The following is a 19,931-nucleotide window of genomic DNA, read 5'->3' on the forward strand; positions in this document are numbered from 1 at the left end:
TTATTATTATTATTATTATTATTATTATTATTATTATTATTATTATTACATCTTGGTTATTAAGTTATGTTTCAGTAACTCTGCGCCTTATCTTGCTTCAGCATTTTTGGAGCGTTCCAAACTAAATGAATAATTATAATAATAAAAATGCAACTGACTGTGATTTACATTTGGGATAAATTTAGATGTCGTCCTTTATGGTTTTTACTTACGTTTTGTCAACCTAACTCTGTGTTTTATAACGTGGCTGTTAATGATGACTGACTTTATTGCAGCTCGCTGCTGTCACCTAGTGGTCAAATGTAGCAAAGACTCTGTCAATCCTCAAGAACGAGATAGAGTCTCAGAGTTTAATTCAAGGTTAATGGCTGCTTGGATTTTATTTATTTATTAGTCAAAAAGGAGAAAGAAAAGATAACACAGATTAATGTTGGATAAATATTCCAGATAAAGACCCATGTCTTTCTCACCACAACTCAATGAGGAAGACGGTGAGGTTTTCAAAAACTCCCAAAGATCTCTTACAGGGGAAGTGAAGCAAAGACAGGAATTTCAGTGTCGTCAAGCTTCCATGACAGTTTTAATGTTTACATAAATGCAGCAGCATAGTACACATGTTTCTCCTTAAGGTAAGATATAATCAAAGGGTTCATTTATTTTTATAAGTCAATTAAAGGCTATTTCTTTTTCTTTATAACGACTCATTGCTGATTTAAATCCAAAACTGCGTTACTCAGAAAACTATATTATGTAAGGCAATTAGAAATACTAATTAACACAGAAATGCAGGCAGAATATAAATTAAGCAGACATGTACTTTATACTTGGTCGCAGCTTCTTTGGAAGAAAAAACTGGACCCCTTGATCAGCCAGTGGTTCTGTTGAGGTGTTCAGGAAGCCCTGGTTCCTTATCAGCTTATCTGCACTGCTTGGTCTGATGTTTCTCATCTGACTCTTCATAATATCCCATAGATTCTCTATGGGGTTTAGATCAGACAAGTGTGATGGCCAATCAAGCACAATGACACCAAGGTCACTGAGGTAGGCGGTGGTACTTTTTCAGTGTGGACAGGTGTCAAGTCCTGCTGGGAAATGAAATCAGCATCTCCATAAAGCTTGTCAGCAGAGAGAAGCATGGAGTGCTCTGAAATTCCCTGCTAGATGGCTTCAGTGACTTTGGACTTGATAAAACACAGTTGCTCAACAGCAGCCGATAGCATGGCTCCTAAAATCATCAGTGACTATGGAAGCTTTACGCTGAACTTCAAGCTTCTTGGTTTTTATGCCTTTCCTCTCTTCCTCCAGACTCTGAGACTTTCATTGTCAAATGAGATGATACATTTATTTTCTGAAACGAGGACTTTGGGTCACTGAGAAACAGTCCAGTACTTTCTGGTTCTTCCTGTTTCAGTCAGATTTGTCTGCTTTTGCAGATCCTATGGGATTCCTTCACATTTTTTCTGGAATCACCTCAGGGATGGTACAAACCAGACCTATACTCAAATTGTTTGGCATTCGTTGTTTGGCCCAAGGAATCCGCAATGAGACTGCGGTAGTTGGGGAGATGGAGATGTTGTCCAAACCTTTGTATCAATTGCGATGGACTAGTCTTTGCAAACATTAACCGGAGATTGGAGCCCGTGACCAAAAAATATACAGAGAGATTTTGGAGAAACTGGCTGGCCAAGGGTGCACACCCAGTAAAATCATCTTTGTGTCAATTACAACATGTGCGTGTTCAAGCCCACATAGTGAGGAATACAGTCCCAGTGGAGACACATCCAACTAGGCCAGAACCGAATCAGACAGTCAAATGTTCTGAGAAACTGAATTTTAGGTTTTCATGCTTGAACTGGTACACTGTCATACATCTACATAAGTTTGTTTTAAAATTATATTTGTGTGAAGTTGAACTTGTTTCAGTAAACTGCTTGTTTACTATAGTACTTAAAGTGAACTCTGAAATACATTGTTAGTTACCTACATATTTGCATCTTTTGGTTTCATTAAACTAAGGGTTTTTTAATGTAATAAAATAGTGCCAACTATGTCAGATATCATAAATTAATTGTATTGCTTCGTGTTCTCAGATTATGTTCCAATTTAGTGAAGTTTGCAGTTCAAATAAAACTCAGGTCATTTTTATTTTACTCAGTCTAAACTAATGAGAAGGTTGAAATCTAAAACTGGGTTCATTTCGCTGCCCTTCTCCAAAAACCCAGATTTTGGTAGTTTTCTCAGCTAGAAAATGAAAGCTAAGTCTTTCATAAAAAAAAACAGTCTGATCAATCACATGGCAAAAGAAAGTCCATTTCAGAAAGAAAAAGGAAAGGTGTGAATACTTGTGGGGTTGTGTTAGTCGTTTCTTTGTGTGTATATTCCGAGGCAGGTCTGAATCCAGCTCTCTGGAGGACCCCGCTGCCTGAATCCTGCCTTATCATCCGACGGCCATCTGCCCTCCTCCCGGCCCTCACGCTCCTACAGGCATCTCCTGCATTATTCATACTGCATAGACACACACACAGCTGCCACCTCTCACACCGTGTATCCCATCTGAACGGAGATGCTTCAGTATTGTTGTCGGTCCTCGTTTGTTTTCTCCTGCCTCTGTAAAGCAGACTTTGCTGGGATTCGTTTTTATGTTTTTTTTGCACAATAGCTGCATGATGGGCCAGAGCCATCAAACATCGCTCATTTGTTTGCTGCCGTTTTTTTTTCTCTTGCTCCTTGCCGTGCCTCCTCAACTTGCCTTTTTTTTTCCACATTCTGTGCTCCTTTTTGTCTTTTTCTCTGGAGCTCCTGGACAAAGATAAGGGCAAAGAGTTAATCCGTCAGCAACGTCGGACGGGCTTAGCACCGTCACAGGGCAAACACAGTGGGGCAAGATTAACGGACAGAAGCATAAGGTGCCATGAAAAAGTGTTTGCCCTCTTACAGGTTTATTCAGATCATACAAAAAAGTTTATATTAGAAAATAACAACCTGAGTAAATGTGAAGTTTAACTTATAGAGGCTATATGTATCCACGACAATCTGGCAGTAAGTGAAAAATAATCAACCCCTACACCTGATAACTGCTGGTGTCAGATGTCATAAAGCATCTGAAAAAACTGGAAATATGTTTGTTTTTTTACATCGCAGTAGAGTAATATTGGCCCACTGCAAGATCACTTGAGTATCAGTTCAACGTCGCACCACAGCATTTTAATAAGATCGAATTTTAGCCTTCAACTTTAACTAGGCCACTCCAAAATCTTGCATTTTTGTTTGTTTGTTTGTTTGTTTGTTTTAGCCATTCGGAGGGGGGAGTTGATGGTTTGCTTTGGATCATTATCCTGCTGCATAACGAAAACGCATAGGAGAGAATTCACAAATATGATGTGAAACATTTTCAAAACAAAGAAGAAAAAAACCCCAGAAATTCCTCTCTAGGGTGTAAATAGTGTTTTCAGGGCTGAACCGGAGAGAAACACCTCAAAACCTTGGATGCAGTGGTGCACATATTCCTTTTTTTTTTTCTTTTACACCAGGTGAAACTTCTCTGGAATATTAATCAATACCAAGTCAGTAAATAACATGGACACACCAAAGGGGGAAAAATAAAAATAAAAAAAATCAGCTATTTTTAATGAAATATTGAAATGAATCAATTTTCATACAGCCGTTTATCTCTAGTTGTGGTACATTCAGAAAATCTTACACAGCATTTTCTCGTAGGCCATGTTGGCGTTTTAATTAGATTTTTTTTTTTTTAACTCTCTCTTATTTACAGCCAGATGATATTTCACAAGTCTGTTGCACAAACACGGAAAGACAATGTGAGGCAGCACCTACAGTCTACAAACTGGGGGAAAGCGACCAAACATGAGAGTTAAGCCGATGTTTCTGCAGTTTGGTCGGAAATCTCCCGTCGTCCCGAAAGGAAGGAGGGGAAAGTTTGAACTTCATGCAGGACTTACAGAGAATCACCCGAAAACTGGGTTGAACATGCAGTCATGGCAAAAAGTGGGAAGCACGAAAATGTTTGTCCAGTTTTTTTTTTTTTTTTTTTTTTATGTCTTGCAGGTCAAAGGAGAACATACATTATTGCACAGATGCGCAGCTCAACGCATTATTCTGAGAGCAACATGTAAACGTAAGAAACACTGTCAAAACATGAACACATAAAAACAACAAAACAATTACATTAAAGAAACCAGCATTGGTAAAAATAATCTATAATATAGTCAACATATATAAAAAGAACTAATATAAAAAATATTCAAAGCATATATTGGCACTGTTGTAAACAATAGAGCAAACCTGAACTTTGTAGCGCCAAAAGGCAAAATCATGCAGGAGAGAAATATTAAGATAAAACATAAAAAAAGTTTGCATTTTTCAGTACTTAATTACATCACTAAGATTCTATTTCAAGGTCTCTCTCATACAGTAACTCATGAAGGCATTCCTGTCTTCTTTGATTTTAGTCCAGCCACCCTGTATTTTCTTGCAAAACGCAGCAACAGCCTCTTCACGCTTAGCCATGTGCATGGACCTCAGACCTCAGTGCATGCTGTTGGGATTTAAGTGACGGAACAACAGAAAGTAGTGCATATTTTCCAAAACTTGAACAACTCAACATCCGCAACGTGTGGTGTGGATACCCCATGGATAAAACCCAGTGCATCTAACAGCAGAAGTCTTTATGTGTCATTTAACCAAATCTAGCTGTTTTACAAAGGCCTCAGAGGTTTTTCGTCAGAGAGCATTAGTGAAAAAACGGCACGATGAAGACCAAGGAACGCAGCCGGCAAGTCATGGAGGAAGTCGCGGAGACGTCTAAAGCGGGGTTAGGTCAGAAAACGGTATTCCCGAGCTTTCAGCGTCTCACAGAATGAAAACGTCACCACGCAACTTCAAATCCACCAGGACTAGTAGGCAAGAGCAGATAACTTTGGAGGAGGTTCAGATTTTCAAAGCTCAGGTGGGAGAATCTGTAGATACAATTAGCCATGCAGTAGGAGCTTGAGCTACTTTGCAAAGACGAATGGTCAGAAATCTCCAATCTTTAGATGGAGAAATCTTTTGATGGAGAAAGACTGGCAGCTTTGATTGCAGCAAAAGCCGTTTCTGCAAAGTTTTTGTTTTTTCTTTTTTTCTTTTGATTCAGGGACGATGAACAAAGCTCACATCTGCTGAACCCGAAGCAACGTATCACCATTCGAACGCACACGGCAACAAAGACAAAGTGAACCCACGTGTAATAATGGATAGAACTGTAAATACTTTCCCATCTCACGCAGCTTTTCAGACGCCCCTGCTGGTGCAGTTTGAGCATTTGTTGAGTGACAAACACACATAAACCCCACACCCTCAAGCTGCAGATCCAAAACACCACCACAAACCAGCCGGGGCTTCATCTCTCTGTAGCTAAAAAAAAAAACAAAAAAACATAAGAAATCAACACAACGTCAGACCTAAAGGCATAGTTTTGTGGGCACGTACCAGCCATGCGCTTTAATTCGACACTTGAGAATTTAGTCTCTCTTTTTTTTTTAAGAGATTGCTTAACACGCTCTTAATGCTTGAATGCACCTTAGATGTTTCTTTTAGCCAAAGCTGTGGCCAAAGTAAAAACACAATGTGTAAAAGTATATAACCATTCATCATTTTGCTGAGGATTTGTCAGCAATAAAGAGCCAGACTTGTTTTTTGTCATCTTTCAACGTGGTCTCTGTCATTATTTCTTCAAATGATAAAGAAATAATGAAAGACTTAGAATTTCTTTTAGATTTATGCAGCTGTTTTCTGATTTTCAAAGATTCGGGTGAGGAAATTGCAGCAAACGGTTTGGTTTTTGTTGTTATTGTTGTCTTTAAGATTTTCTTTGGCACTGGAGGCCTTTATTGACAGTCAATAGAAAACAAGTGGGCAGAGTGAAAATGGCAAAGAAATGCAGCAAAAGTCCTAAAATAAGTAAAAAGATAAGTTTAATAAATTTTAAGCCTGTGTGTAAATCCTGAACATGGTTTGCTTTACGCCTTAATGAAGCATAACACAAAAGTAAGTGGCTTAACAAACCTTGAAAGGAAACTAATTTGTCAGGCATTGATCGAAACCACTTTGAAAAATAAAAAGTCAGTCTGGCTCTTTGGAAACAAGATGTACAGAAACGACAGACGACATCTGCACAGATTTTAAATTCCTGTTTGGGATACATTCTACACTTCTAGGTGTGACTGCAGGTGTTACTTCGATCCATGTAGCGAAAGCAGGTGGGACGCAGGACAGACGTTTTCAGGGGTCTTCTTGCTGACCGAGGACCACCGTAAACCGGAGAAACACCAACAATATTTACATTGTATAACAACGGAAATAAGTTTCGGTTTTCAGATTATCTACACACTTTATATGCATAATATAATTCCGTATTCTATCCATTGATTTACTTTGATTCCTAGAAATATTTACACTGAACGGCTTGGATTCAGTCTGGCGTGCAGCTGCAGGCGTTGACGCGACTTCACCGAGAGGCGTTCGGGGACCAGTCGGTGGAAAACACGCACACGGCTGAATGGCGGCGCACGTTGCTACGAGGAAACGCCGTGGGCGCGCGCATGTAGCTGCCATGATCACCGAGATGCCGAGTGTGTAAAAGGGGTTTCTGCCTGCCGACGACGTGGAGGACCTGGAGGAGTTTCTCAGCAGCAGCCGCGTCATTTACTCCTTTTAACTTTGCAACCTGTTGCTTTTTTTTTTTTTTTTGTTGGCTACTTTCTTCCTCCACTGGAGATTTGCAGGGAAACCTCTTTCTGATCCGTAGATCGGTACCAACACAAGGAATCTTCAGCTATTAAATGTTCAAGGAGGTAGGTGAGCTCTAGCTCCCCCCCTCTGTGGGTGTGAGTGCCTCCGAGTGTGTGCCGTGTCTCGTCAACACTTGGGCTGATCTATTTCAGAGCACTCGGTGTCCATGTCGGAGTCGTAGAGGGAGTGGCCCGTGGGGTCGCTGACGGGCGACGGGGGCTCCTGAGGGGTGCGGGTGTGCGAAAGGTGGGAGAGATGGGAGAGCAGAGAGGTGTGCGAGTAAATCGTCTCCTGGGAAGTGTCTGTGCGAGAGTAGAGGCCCAGGTCCGGGAGCTTGGAGGGCGTGTCGCTGAGCTCGGCAGCGAGGTCGTAGCGGAAGTCCTCCAGGTCCACGAACCACTCGGGCCAGAAGCGCCGGCGGATGCGCTCGCAGTACATGGCCAGGTTGATGAGCTCGCCTGCGAGGCACAAAGAGCTCAGTGAGACGAGAAAAAATCAATCATTGATCTGTAGCTTTTCCTCCGGAACAGCTCGTAGGAAAGCCGCATTTTGTTTGACCGGTCTTACACGCGTTTTCAGGCTTCAAAGAGCGTAATGCAGAGACATTACGTCAAAACATTTTTTATCTTTTAAGGCAGGGCATATTGAAACAAATCTATCACACAGCCACCTGCAATGTTTCGCTCTGCTCAAGTTTGATTTGATCAGGCTGCAACAGATTCTACTATCAGGTTTTAAGAGGTTTTAGAAAGGCCTGGATTGCTCTCTTCTGAAGAAAAACACTTCAGTTTCGCAGCCTTGGTGCTCAGTCTATATGAGTGGAGAATTTAAAAGGCTGCCGTGACGTGTAGAAGACAATCAGCAGTTTGCCATAAGTACCTGCTGCACCTCCGGCTTTGCTGTCACCGATTTCTGTCTTGTCTTTTCATTTCGGAGGAAATTACTCCAGCAACCAGATTATTTCACCACTTCTATTTACATTTTTGCCCTGCATTACATCGGATTTTGTTGTTGGCACAGATGCAGCAGCTGGTAACTCCGATACGATGTTTGTTGAGGACACGCTGTTTGCCCTCTCGATGGCGCCGTTAGAGGATAAGAAGCAGAACAAACACACTGATAACATCTTTCTTCGATGGGCCATCAAACCCACTGAACAATAACGCAAATGCACAAGCAACTTCTTACTGAAGCACTTTATGCCACTTTACTACCACTTATTGTGCTCTTTAAGGAACATTTAGTTATTATCACTGCTGCTTTTTAATGTTGTGACTGCACTTCTAATTTTGCTGTGCATTTGTGCGGTGTTAAGTCACATTTTTTCATTAGTTTACTCAAGAGAAGATTTTTTATTTTTAGTAAGAAACATATACATTTCTTTTTCTTGCAGCCTCACCTTTGATGAGCCGCTCCGGTCGGGATCCTGGTAGAGTCCACATGGCCGGAGCCAGGTGGCCAAACACCGTAGCATCTACTGCTGAAAGCTTGGAGCCCATGATGTACTTCTTATCACCTGAGTGGGGCAAACAGAAGGAAATATGTCGCCACCGAAATAACAATAAAATGCAGAGAGGCTGTAGCTCATTGCCATTTGGGTTCATATATGGAGCAGCGACTGTGGTGATGCTCAGCAGATGTTACATCTGACAGGGACTCTGGATCCCATCCAAACAAACACACTGATTAAACAACAGACCACAAACATAAAAAAAAAGAAAGAAAATACCACCAGAGGTCAGTGTTGAGCTATTTGAGTTACCTTCTCAATTACTGTGCTGCACAACAAACTCGAATGCTTTTAAAATAAGTCAGATCTGAAAAGTAACAATAGAAATAGATAATCAAAATGTTACCTAGCAAGGTGGCCAAGGTTCGCATGTCCTTCTCCATGAGGCTGTAGACCTCCTCCTTAGAGAACCGTCCAATCCCGTGGCCGTACATTTCCCTCCTAACGATCCCACCCGTCAGGTGACTCAGGATCCACTTGAGCAGGTCGCTCAAAGGTCCGCTCACCGACAGCATCTTCTGAGTCTCCTCCAGGTTGTCCACCCACTGGCAGTAAGCCATAGTCCTGGGACACAAACAGGCGCCTTTGTTCAGCAGCAAGAAAACATTTAAGTTAATTCTGTCTTTGGGGCAAAGACCATTAGTCTTTAGAAGCACAACTTCTAGTCCTTTGGACATCTTACCGCTTTATGGCCAGAAACGTTGCCGCATTTCATTAAGACTATCATGTGCCAAGCAACGTCTACTGGAATGACTACTATTGAGATCCATTCTCACCAGTAAAAGTGTTCTTCCACCATTTTGGTGATGGCGCGAGACAAGGCCCTCTCCTGCGGCGTCAGGCTCTTGTTCAGGCTCACGCCCAGCCTCTCCTCCAGAAACTCGATGATGAACTCGGTGCCGTAGACCTGCTCCTGGTTGTACTCGATCCACGGCATCTTTCCCTGCGGCGACAGCCTCCCGTCAAAGTAGTTCTGGAGGAGATCCGACGCGATTCAGGGAGATTAGAAAGTTGACGGAGCAGACAAGGGCGGAGGGCAGGCGGTAACAGTCAAAGCAGAGAAATAGTTAGTCCTATAGTTCAAGAAGGAGAGGTGGGATTTTTTATTTTTAACATTGTTCCTGTTTTATGATAATTATTTTTACTGATCATACCTGGTAGGGCAGGTCGGCCATACGGAGGTAGGTCTCCAGTTTAAGGCAGAAGGGGGAGAGGGAAGGGGCCCCAGATTTGGGCCGGGAGAACTGGTGGAGGATGATGGCGTCTTTAGAGTCCAGCTCCTCTTCTTTTCTATGTGGAGCAAACAGGGACAGAGCTGAATGTCACAGTGTGAGCTGAGGGGATAAACTGCATCCTCTCAATATGTTAACGGCAAACTCTGAAGTTTAATCTCAGGATTTGTAAGGCTGGACTTTAAACGAGTAAAGCTAAACTTACGGACAGGATAACTAACTCGTAGGAAATGTCCAGTTAGTTTGCAAAGGTGTTTAACCACCATGACAAAAAAGTGTGCATATGCACCAAAGTATATAAAGTTCGAAAAGTCAGGTTTTCTGTTACGTGTCAGTAGAAATCAGGGCCATCTGTTTACAAATTAAATAAAACCAAATATTTCCGAAATAAGTCCGGCATTGTTGGAAATAATTAAACAAATCCCTAAAGAAAAAAAAAAAATTAAAACCTCAGTGAAAATGATAAACATGCCTACTTTATTTACAACATAAAAAAGAATAATTTATTCTCATTTCACAACACTTATATTTTAGAACTAGGAATGGCTCAATTACAGTATTGTTTGTTGTCAGGTATTAAAAAAACATTTTAATAAGTATCATGATTTATTCTGATTAAAATAAATTGTTGATAGTTGCACACCAAAGTCAAATCAATTGACTTTTATAGATGCTCTAATAAAAAGGACTGTGGCATTGATTTTTTTTTTTTCAGTGTCATTTTTATGAGCGCAGTAATAAATATCAATGTATTTGAAACTAAATGCAATTGCAGCAAGTCATTCAGCAGTAAAATGTCACTTCTTCTATTGAAGTAGCTTATTTGATAATGGAGTCATATTTGTGTTTGTGGGGGGCTGTAATAAATGCTGTGACACACAAACACAAACAGTTAATTTCCATATTCAGCAATGTTTAAATATTTCAGTTTGCACATTGAACTACATGGTACTGCTGGCACAGTTATTAAGGAGCCTTAAAGTTTCAGCTCTGCTGCATTTAATCTGGAAGTTGAAGGAAAGATTGTTATAATTGCTACAATTGATTTGATTTCTGACACAGATTGTTGGTTTGATTAGGTCCCTACTTTGACTGGGCCTTTTTAACACATGAATACGCCTTGATCTGAACCATTTAGCTGCTGTATGTTTAGTCTCACTCTGTCCTGCAGGCAGGGGGGAAAGTTTGCTCCAGTCTCAAGTTTCTTTGCGGTCTCTAACAGCTTTTCTTCTAGGATCGCTCTCTAATTGTCTCCATCCATCTTCCTTCAAACCCTGACCAGGATTCCCTGTTAAGCGTCCCCACGGCATAACGATGCCGTCACCGTGTTACATCACAGGGATGGGCTTTCCTTAGCTACGCTTTCCTTCCACTTCCTGGTTTACAAATAAAATAAAGAAAAACACTGAAGTTTGTAATTATATAAATATGTGCTTTTGAGATAAACTGTTGATTGTATATGGACAAGACATCATTTTCACTTTTTTTTTTTAAAACTTATTTTAATTTGCGTTTCCTGACATACTTATATATTAAGAACAAATAATAATACACTAAAAATGTTGAAATATGCAACAAACACAAGAGTAATTATGATACAATCCAATCCTGCCCACAGCTGTAGCCATCTCGTTGAAGATAATTAGATAATGAGCGCTATTACTACATCCATTTGGCGTTAATAAACAGTTACTAAGCTGAATTGAATTGAATAAACTGTGCTAAGATTTAATTTTAGAAGGAGCCGGTAAGGCTAGAAAAAAATCAGTCAATCTCTAATGAAGACAAAAGATTAAGACTAAATAATTTATCTTTAGTTTCTACATCAACTGAACACTGTCTAGATAAAACATCTTGGACCTCTAAAATGGACAGTAAATTGGCACATTATGCCTCAGTTAGATGTCTTTAAATTCAGAGACACAACATCCAACGTCTTTATCAGTTCACTCAAGCACTGAATATTCGAACCAGTACTCTACAAAACTGTCCATCACAGAAAATAGAACCAGAAAGTCCACCAAAAAGTCAGCATGACCCTCTGGGGAAAAGACGTTGCATGTAAGTTAGGCATGTGAAGTCACTGTTGCACAAAGTCAAAAAAAAAAAAAAAAAAAAAGCGTGAGTCACGTGGGAGGACGGAGCTCATCTTGGTGCAGCTGAATAAACAAACAGCTGAGTGGCTGTCAGCCTATGTCCACTGAGTCAGAATAACAAAACATTTCCCCTGTCAGAGATAATCTGTGGATCATCCTGTTGATATGAAGCCACTTATTGGACAGAAACACGCCTACAAATGGTCATGCTGCAGGGAGCTGTCCACTAAATCCAGGTGCTGAAGTGTTTTAAGACGCCAAGTAGAATGTGAGGAGCTGTCAGTTTCGGTGTGGTGCTGAAAGGTCCTCCCACCCAAACAAACCAGATTTATTCTTTCTTTCTTTTTTTTTTTTTTTTTAACAAAATCAAAGCCAGAAGCTTTTGTAATTGGATACAAACATCTGTGAGATGGTAATATGACACAGAGCACACAGAGAGGCGGAGAGCTGCAGTATTTACTGTCAGAGCTGAGCTAACAGCTTGATCTTGTGCTCCTAACCAACCCCCAACCAGTTATGAATACGTAATCAATCTTTTAATCTAAATAGTAAAATTCTTGATTCTCCCCTGACTTTAAGATAAATAGTAAATATTTTGTGCGGTAAGCCAATGGAGAAGAGTTTACATGTAAAATGGAGTGAAAAACAGCACCCAGTTTTTATTTTACAACCTAAAATCTGAAAAAAAAAGAAAAAAAAATGTGGCTGGCATATAAGCTTTCATCCCCAATAGGTCAATACTTTGTTGCAAAACCTTCAAATATAGATGGACTAAACAATAACTTGTTTTTGTGTGAACCGTTCCACCACAGCCTTCGCTGCATTCCTGCAAAATTTCCTTTACGTGCAAGTCTTGTAGTTGTTGTAGATTTAAACAGGATGCTCTTTTTGCCAGTTTTCTACAACTGTGATTTCGAATGTTGTGTAAAAGTGGCAGGAAGCTGAAATTTATTCCACTTTATCATATCACAAGCGAGGCATTTTGTCATTGACATGCGGACAAATCATACTGCTGCTCCGCTTTATGTGAATTGATGCCATAGTGGAGCCGGTCAAGCATAGCATTGGTGGAAACCTAATGTGTTTGTGAGGATTCGGCTGGAGGAGGTGGGGGTTCCGTTACATCATAACCCACCCCTCACGATTCCTTATTTTCTGCCCGTCTGCGTCCTCACCCCGCCCAATCAGACCAGATTAAGTAACATCAAACCCTAAAGGGAGGATGCAGCAGATATCAGATATCTAAGATGATCACAATTCACACAGTGCCTGCTTTTATCCAGCAGAGGCCTGCGGAGGCTTTGAGGAGGAGCGGCTTCTCCTCTGACTGTCTCCGTGTTGTTTTTTCTACCTGATGGTCAGCAGTTCGTGCAGCAGATAGGCAGCGGCGGCCAGCAGAGCGCCTCCGGTCACATACAGGGTCTTCCTCCACCACGAGTCCGAGCCCAGCGCCGACATCATCCCGCCGTGGTCCTGCAGAGGGTGGGCGACGATGTACCCGTAAAGCGAGAGCTGCTCATCGAAGCTCCGGTTCCGGCCGAGATCAGCCACACACGACCCCGTCCAGGCGAAGCCGACGACGCGCCAGTACATGCTCGGTGTCCCCCGCAGCTTTCCGCCTCGCTTTGGCAGGTCGGGTCTGCATCGGCGGGGGGCTTCATGGGTCCCGACCGAGGCGGGGGCAGAACAGCCGGAAGAGCCGGGGGGACACAGGCATCCCGTCCGGGGTTTATCCTCCAGCTACCGGGGAGGACATACTCTGGAGCCCGTCCTGAGCTCTCTGATTTGACCCCCCTCTTCTTCTCTACGTTCTGTCAAGGTGGACCAGCTGACCGGCGATTTCCGGTTGTATGTTTTCAAAATAAAAGTTTTTATTATCATCAAAATACGGAGTTCCATATAACCTTTCAACTTTCCTGACGCATGTTTTCCACATTTTCCAGTCCTAGTCTCAGTCTTTAGAGGATACAAAAGCCTGAGACTTGTCTTCCAGCAGAAGAACGACTCTAAACATACAAGCTGAACAGCAATAGAAAAGTAACGTTTTATAAAATGTTATATTATTATAATTTAATTCACAGTAATCATTATGGGGGAGGACCACATTTTCCTTAGTAACACTGTGACAAATAAAATAAAATAAGACATAGTGCAGCAGCTAAAACAGCAGTAAATAAAGTACTTTTACCAGTAAAAACGGAGACAAAAAGATCTACTCATGAAAATGTGGATTTACAACAAAAAAATACTGATTTTTAAAAAGCAAAAATGAAGAATGAGCAAAAAAACTGAAGAGTGACAATCTGAGATGTATCTGCATATTCTGTGAAAATTATTCATTTTAGTTTTAAGTTTTCCTCAGATTTGTTTCACTTCACTCAATTTATTTTTTCCAAGAACACACTTTTATAAGATCCAAACAACCTTTGGAGACTTTGTGTCAACTATTGCAAATTCCCAAGAACCAGTTAAAGCTCTAATTTTGAAGGAGACCTGATGTACTTTGTGCTACAACTTCCGCCATCTTATGCAGGCTTTGGGCTCCGAGTTATGTCACTAGAATCGACAGTACCAAAAGGTCAAGACAATAAGAAGCACGTTTACACGAAAAATAGGCTTTTAACTTAAAACTTAACGCAATACTGTTAAAACATTGTTCGCATCTTTTCTTTAAGTTTTTAACTGTTTAACAATGAGTGTTACGTATCTCCCCAGCTTCACCACAAGGGGTCTCACTACAGCCTCAAACAAGCAAAAAAAAAAACATTTGTACCATCAGCATTACATTTTCCAACTTTGCCAGAGAAAGCAAAACACAGATGAAAGCAAGTAATTTATTAATACTATAGACATATTTCACAGGTTACCTGAATGTGTGTGCTTTTAATAATGCCCACTCAAACACACCTTCCGTTGAATCACATCGACAGACATCTGCAGGAAAATGCACAGACATGTCACAGCAGTTTGGCGTTTTATAAGCTGGCAAAGGGCAGATAGAAAGTAAATGACTCATAGAGCTAGTTTAGGTTAGCATTTACTCCAAACTGTTGTCAAAAAATGATTTTGAAAGTTTCATAACAGAGGCCAAACACCAATGAAAATTCCAACAGATGTATCCAATAAAACAGCTGAACTTTAGCACAAGCATGAAGCTAAACAAAGTCGGAACTTCCTTTAAAGAAAGCAAAACAATTCAAAATTATAAAGCTATTTACAAAAGAGAAGGGATCGAGAGGAAACAGTAAATTGCTTTCACAGAACTACTTTCCACTTTAAAGGTGAGCCTTCCACTTTCCGTACAGTTAGATCGGGCTGAAGACTTTTCAGAAATTAAGAGTCTCACGTCCCGAGAGTGGAACATCTCAATAAAAATGCATTCAGAGAGCAGAGGTCCCTGAGGAATGAAACTCCACCCAGCCTGCTTTCCACACAGACAAACCACAGCACTTGTGATCAGGTTTTTCTCCAATCCCACGGAGCTCCGCGTGGAATGACTCCTCAGGGTGGTTCAAGGGTGTCAGGATCATCACAATGATGAGTTTTTACTGAGCGATCACGTCTGTTCCCCCTGGTCAGCTTCCTGCTCCACCTTATTCATATCAGAGTGGTCAGCCTAATGGAGAAGGTTTGCTGCTCACTGGAGACTTCTCAATCACTCCCTGTTCAGTCCACGAATCCATAACAATCAGAGAAGGAGAGGCTGAGACACGCCTCCGTTTATGATGATCGGTCTCTGTATGATTGTGCAAAGTTTGTTTGAAAACGTTCAACCCCTCCCAAAGTTTAACATCATGGGTTCACGTGTAAACGCAAACAAGATGCTAAGACTGGCTGTAGGAGTTGCTTTGGTTCCCATTGGAGCTCTGATCACTCTCACTGCACAAAGGAAACAGTAAGAAACAGCCCATTTAATTATTGTTTATATGTTGTTGTTTTTTTCATATCTAAAATCATAGAAAAACAATGTATTTTATCCTACATTCAAAACAAATGCAGTCATACCTGTTTGGAGGTGGTTTGGGTTTGGGCATCTTGTTTAGCACAGCAGCTATCTCTTTCCTATCATCAAAATTTTTCCACTGGTCATAGAGCTTCAGGATGACACGGATGATCTCCAGGATCTTAAAACAAAAAATATTAAATAAAAATAAAAAAGTGGCACTATTTTACCAATCCTTCAATATCCTTAATTGAAGGATTGTTTAGCCTTTTATTTCTTGCTAAATCTCAACTAAATCTGTATTTCATTTGAGGCTCACATTACAACATTTATAACACAAATGTCCACTCCCACTAAACATCAGTCTTACTTTGTCCATGTCCACTGAGAGTTCAGCAAACCACTGCCTGGCATCTTTTTGCTGCACAACGCAGGCAACATGAAGACAGGCTGCAGGGGGACAAAAACTGATTAAGTCAGATCCGATAAAACTTATTTCGAGTCTGTAACCAGATTACGGAGGAGGACTAAGAAAAAGCGAGAGGGAACGACTGTTACCCAGGGCGATCATGAAGGGAGGGTAGAGCAGGCATAGATCTGTCCTGTAAGTATCATTCACTATTCGCCTGGGAAAGACGCGACAGAGAAGACACTGAGTGACGATGCCCAAAGCAACGTGACTTAATAGGTGCGGGACAAACGGCACAGAATCCTACCAGGCCAGAGGCAGCAGCATGTCCTCTTGTCCCATGTCCTGCACGTACTGCAACAACGGTCTGTAAGGGTGGTACACAATCAGGCAGCAGTCCTGAAACACAGCAACAATCAAATGATCATTTAAAGTGCGCTGCAAAAGCATGTTCCTGTTTGCATGAGGACACTAGGAAAGCTCAGGCTGGAACTGACAGGTTGAGGTGCTGCTGCCCCTAGTGGTGTGGAGGTTCAGTTTAAAGAAGTTATCTTTGAGGAAAAAAAAGATAACTTCTTAAACCTTTACATTTTTTGTCACATTACAACCACTAATTTAATAGTACTACGCACTTTTTTGCAACATGTAGTTGCATTTAGCCACCCAAAGTCAATGAATAGACCGCATGTCATGTAGGGAACAATAAGGAAAATGGGGAAGCAGCTGATTTACTCGCAAAAAGGAATTTTCTGAACTACAGTTTCTGAATGTGCAAAGCTGGTCGACAGGCGTTATTGTGACGGTGATGGAATGTGATGGAAAAAAAAAGTCATTGTAAACTCATCAAGAACAGACAGTTGAATAATTTACTTACCATCAACTCCAAAAGGTAGAACTCGCACTCCAATATCTGGAAAGACACAAACCAGGTTTGAATGGTTTAAAGGCACCACGTCCAACATGTCCAGCGCTGTCACAATAACAAATCTTACTGGACAACAAATTGTCCCTGTAACAATTGTGATTCTGAAAAATTCGGACCAAATTAGCTACAAACCTTTCAGCTGTATCTGCAGCTTTGTAAGGACTCTGAATATGTTGCATTAAAGTTCACTACTTTGATGTGCTTTTGCAGATTTTTAGTATTCCTATCTTCTTTAAGAATTTAATTACATTATTTCCAGGGAGAGTGACCTTGTAAACTGTTGGTCTTAACCTCCAAACAAGCCCTAGACACCATCAATCTCTTTTACTATGTCTGCAATGTAGACAAGAAAAAATATGTTTACGTGTCGCAGGTCTTTGTTAACTCATTCTGCGTTGTGTGAACCGCTCCCTCCTTTTGTTGCTTCACCGTGGCCCGCTGTAATTTATAGCTGAGGCAGCAGTTTGTCAAAACGGTGCTGATGACGTTCTGGTAGCTTAATGCTGGCTAAAGAGAGGCGAGTGGACCTACGCACGAGCAGTAAACCTAATGAGTTTTTACCACAAGAGTGCCAACATTAGCTGTGGAATCTCACATACGGACGGACAATACTGTAGCGACAGCGTGACACAGTGTAAGGGATTCCTGCTAAGCTGAAAAGGCGTTACCTAAATAACTGCACAGGAAGCAGTAGTATGAATAGTTTGGGTCATCGTCTGGCATTTGGTTAGTTAGGGGGTTGATTTTGGAGATTTGGGTTATGACTATGTTTCCAGGAGAAAACGTTGTCTTTTATGTCTACTTTCAAGCTTAAGGTGGAAATGCTTAAAAACACTTATCAGCTACCATTGACTCTCAATACCTCAAAGTTTAAAGATCAAATAAAAAAAAAGTAAAAAGTTTACTTACATGATTCATTCTGTAGGGAAACTCCTTTGGAAAGGCGTAGGAAAATCTCGTTTTCACTGTGTAAGGAAAAGTGAATATTAACATAAAGAAGAACAACACTGTGAAACTGCACTCTCAATTTTCACTGAACGCGTTCACATACACACGGACGTCGCAGCAGAAATCAGCCTGGTGTTGGACACAACTCCAAATTCCTGGAGGAAGGTAAATATGAACGTTAGGTTCAGGCAAACACAATTTATAACATAAATTGCAACGAGAAAGAAGAAGGCGGCAAATAGAACAATGCATAAAAAGACCAAAAAACAAAACGAAGTTTTATCCAACAACCTGAGGTGGAGAAATTAGGGCGCCAACACGTTTGCCTTGAAATGTTCTTACCTCAACTTTAGAGGCCAGGAAAACACAGGTAGGAGCCATGAGCACAGGGTCTATACTTTTAAGAGAATACCTGGAAAAACAACAGCAGCACATAAAACATAACAGCAAAGAGACGGAGGGCACATGGAGCAAAGACTGAGCTTAGACTAGAGCCGAAATGTAAAATACAACAGAGTGCATGGAAGTCCTGCAAAATTAATTACAGTTTACATCCTGATATGGTGCACTTGAAATTGATTACATCTTGTTGTTTTATCTAAATAAATATGTTATTTTACTTAAGGCTACCATGATCATCGCCTAGCCTATAAAGTCTTACTGCAATGGATTCCCAAAACTCACACTAGATGCGAACTGTCCCAAAGCTTAATTGAAGCATCCAGCTGACAAATGAGAAAAAGACTAACATTCTAACATTGACCTATATGTTGCAATTGCAGGATTTTCTAAAACCCTACATTTGAAACTTAAGGGTATGCTGCACAGATCACGAGGGGAAAACATGCGACAGCAGTAAAACATCTTAATTCATGACGTGCAAAATAAAAATAACGAATTAGGGGGAAAAAAGTCAAGTCTCATTGTCCCATCACAACGTTTTCAAATGAATCTAAGAGTCTTTCTTGAATGTCTTTTAAACCAGCTTTCTTTCCCAAGATCAGAAGTTAGCAGAAATAAAATCTTACCGGACTCTTCAGCAGTGAACTATAAGCAGCTTACCTGGCATAGAAGCGTTTGAAGTACACTGTGGCAGTAGCAATGACCTGCTGTCTGAGCTTCAGGTGCTCACCCAGAGCCTGGATCACTGAAACACACAGGATACCAAATATGTTGCTAACAGAAACAAACAAGCCTCGTCTACAGCTAAACGTGATCGTTTCAATTGCTAAAACCTGTCAAAAATATCAACCAAAGCATTTGGTGCTACTATTGACACAATAGTAAGGTTACAATTTACCGTTGGCGAAAAAGATCTGCAGCTTCCAATACTCATCTTCTGTGAGAAACTTTAGGTCTTTCTGACGCTCTTTCATCAGATCCTGTTTATCCAGAACCCACTGCAGACTTTTGAGAAAAAAATAAAATATTTTAATAAACGCACACAAATCAAGATCACACTGCACAATAAAAGAAGTGCAAACTTCAATAACAAAAAATAGAGATTTCCGTGTCATTTGAAGCTTGAATTTATTCTCTTTGTGTTTTTATTTAAAGAAGATATTTTTCCGTGAGTATCATTAGTTTTGAGAAACTAGCCCCTAGATTAGCCGCGAAGACAGCTATAGGCCTCACAACAAAGCCACACATAAACAAAATAAAGAAGTAACATGTCAACAATTTCTGAAAACTTACTAATGAGAACTCTGCCAGAAGTTTCCCGCCATGTCCAAGACGTTTATGTAAAGGGAAATATATTTTTATCGATAATATTCTCCCACAAAAGAACGCATACAGCAATGAAAGTAGTTCTGCTAGCTACAGCGGGAGTAACATCAAATACATTCCGGGTACCGCTTAATATTATTTGGTTCCGTCTCTTTTAGTGTAACTTTAAAATTCTTATACTAAAATAAAATTCTTAAACTCAAATAAATATAAAAAATAAAACTCACATTGACAAATAAATATGCGTACATTTGCAATAAAGTAAGTGTGTTTGTGTATGTGTGTTATATAATCATGATGAAAAATTAAAGAAAATATACTCCTTTTTTGATTATTGGGTTATTTAAAAGA

General features: G+C 40.5%; 2 protein-coding genes across 2 annotated transcripts; both read right to left on the reverse strand.

Moving 5' to 3' along the window:
- Nucleotides 1–3,606: 3,606 nt before the first annotated feature.
- faxca (failed axon connections homolog, metaxin like GST domain containing a) lies at nucleotides 3,607–13,517 on the reverse strand. The gene is made up of 6 exons (XM_007560948.2): nucleotides 12,979–13,517; nucleotides 9,454–9,589; nucleotides 9,076–9,272; nucleotides 8,646–8,863; nucleotides 8,189–8,305; nucleotides 3,607–7,247 (listed from the first exon to the last, which is right to left on the reverse strand). Exons 1-6 carry the CDS (start codon nucleotides 13,218–13,220, stop codon nucleotides 6,916–6,918), a joined length of 1,242 nt encoding a protein of 413 aa, XP_007561010.1. The 5' UTR covers nucleotides 13,221–13,517; the 3' UTR covers nucleotides 3,607–6,915.
- Nucleotides 13,518–14,447: 930 nt separating this feature from the next.
- Nucleotides 14,448–19,709, reverse strand: ccnc (cyclin C). The gene is made up of 12 exons (XM_007560950.2): nucleotides 19,548–19,709; nucleotides 19,153–19,259; nucleotides 18,915–18,999; nucleotides 18,195–18,264; nucleotides 17,956–18,007; nucleotides 17,814–17,869; nucleotides 16,854–16,889; nucleotides 16,287–16,378; nucleotides 16,129–16,196; nucleotides 15,941–16,020; nucleotides 15,633–15,751; nucleotides 14,448–15,506 (listed from the first exon to the last, which is right to left on the reverse strand). Exons 1-12 carry the CDS (start codon nucleotides 19,577–19,579, stop codon nucleotides 15,452–15,454), a joined length of 852 nt encoding a protein of 283 aa, XP_007561012.1. The 5' UTR covers nucleotides 19,580–19,709; the 3' UTR covers nucleotides 14,448–15,451.
- Nucleotides 19,710–19,931: the final 222 nt, after the last annotated feature.

This window comes from Poecilia formosa, unplaced genomic scaffold, assembly GCF_000485575.1.
Source record: "Poecilia formosa unplaced genomic scaffold, Poecilia_formosa-5.1.2 Scaffold122, whole genome shotgun sequence".
NCBI lineage: Eukaryota > Metazoa > Chordata > Actinopteri > Cyprinodontiformes > Poeciliidae > Poecilia > Poecilia formosa.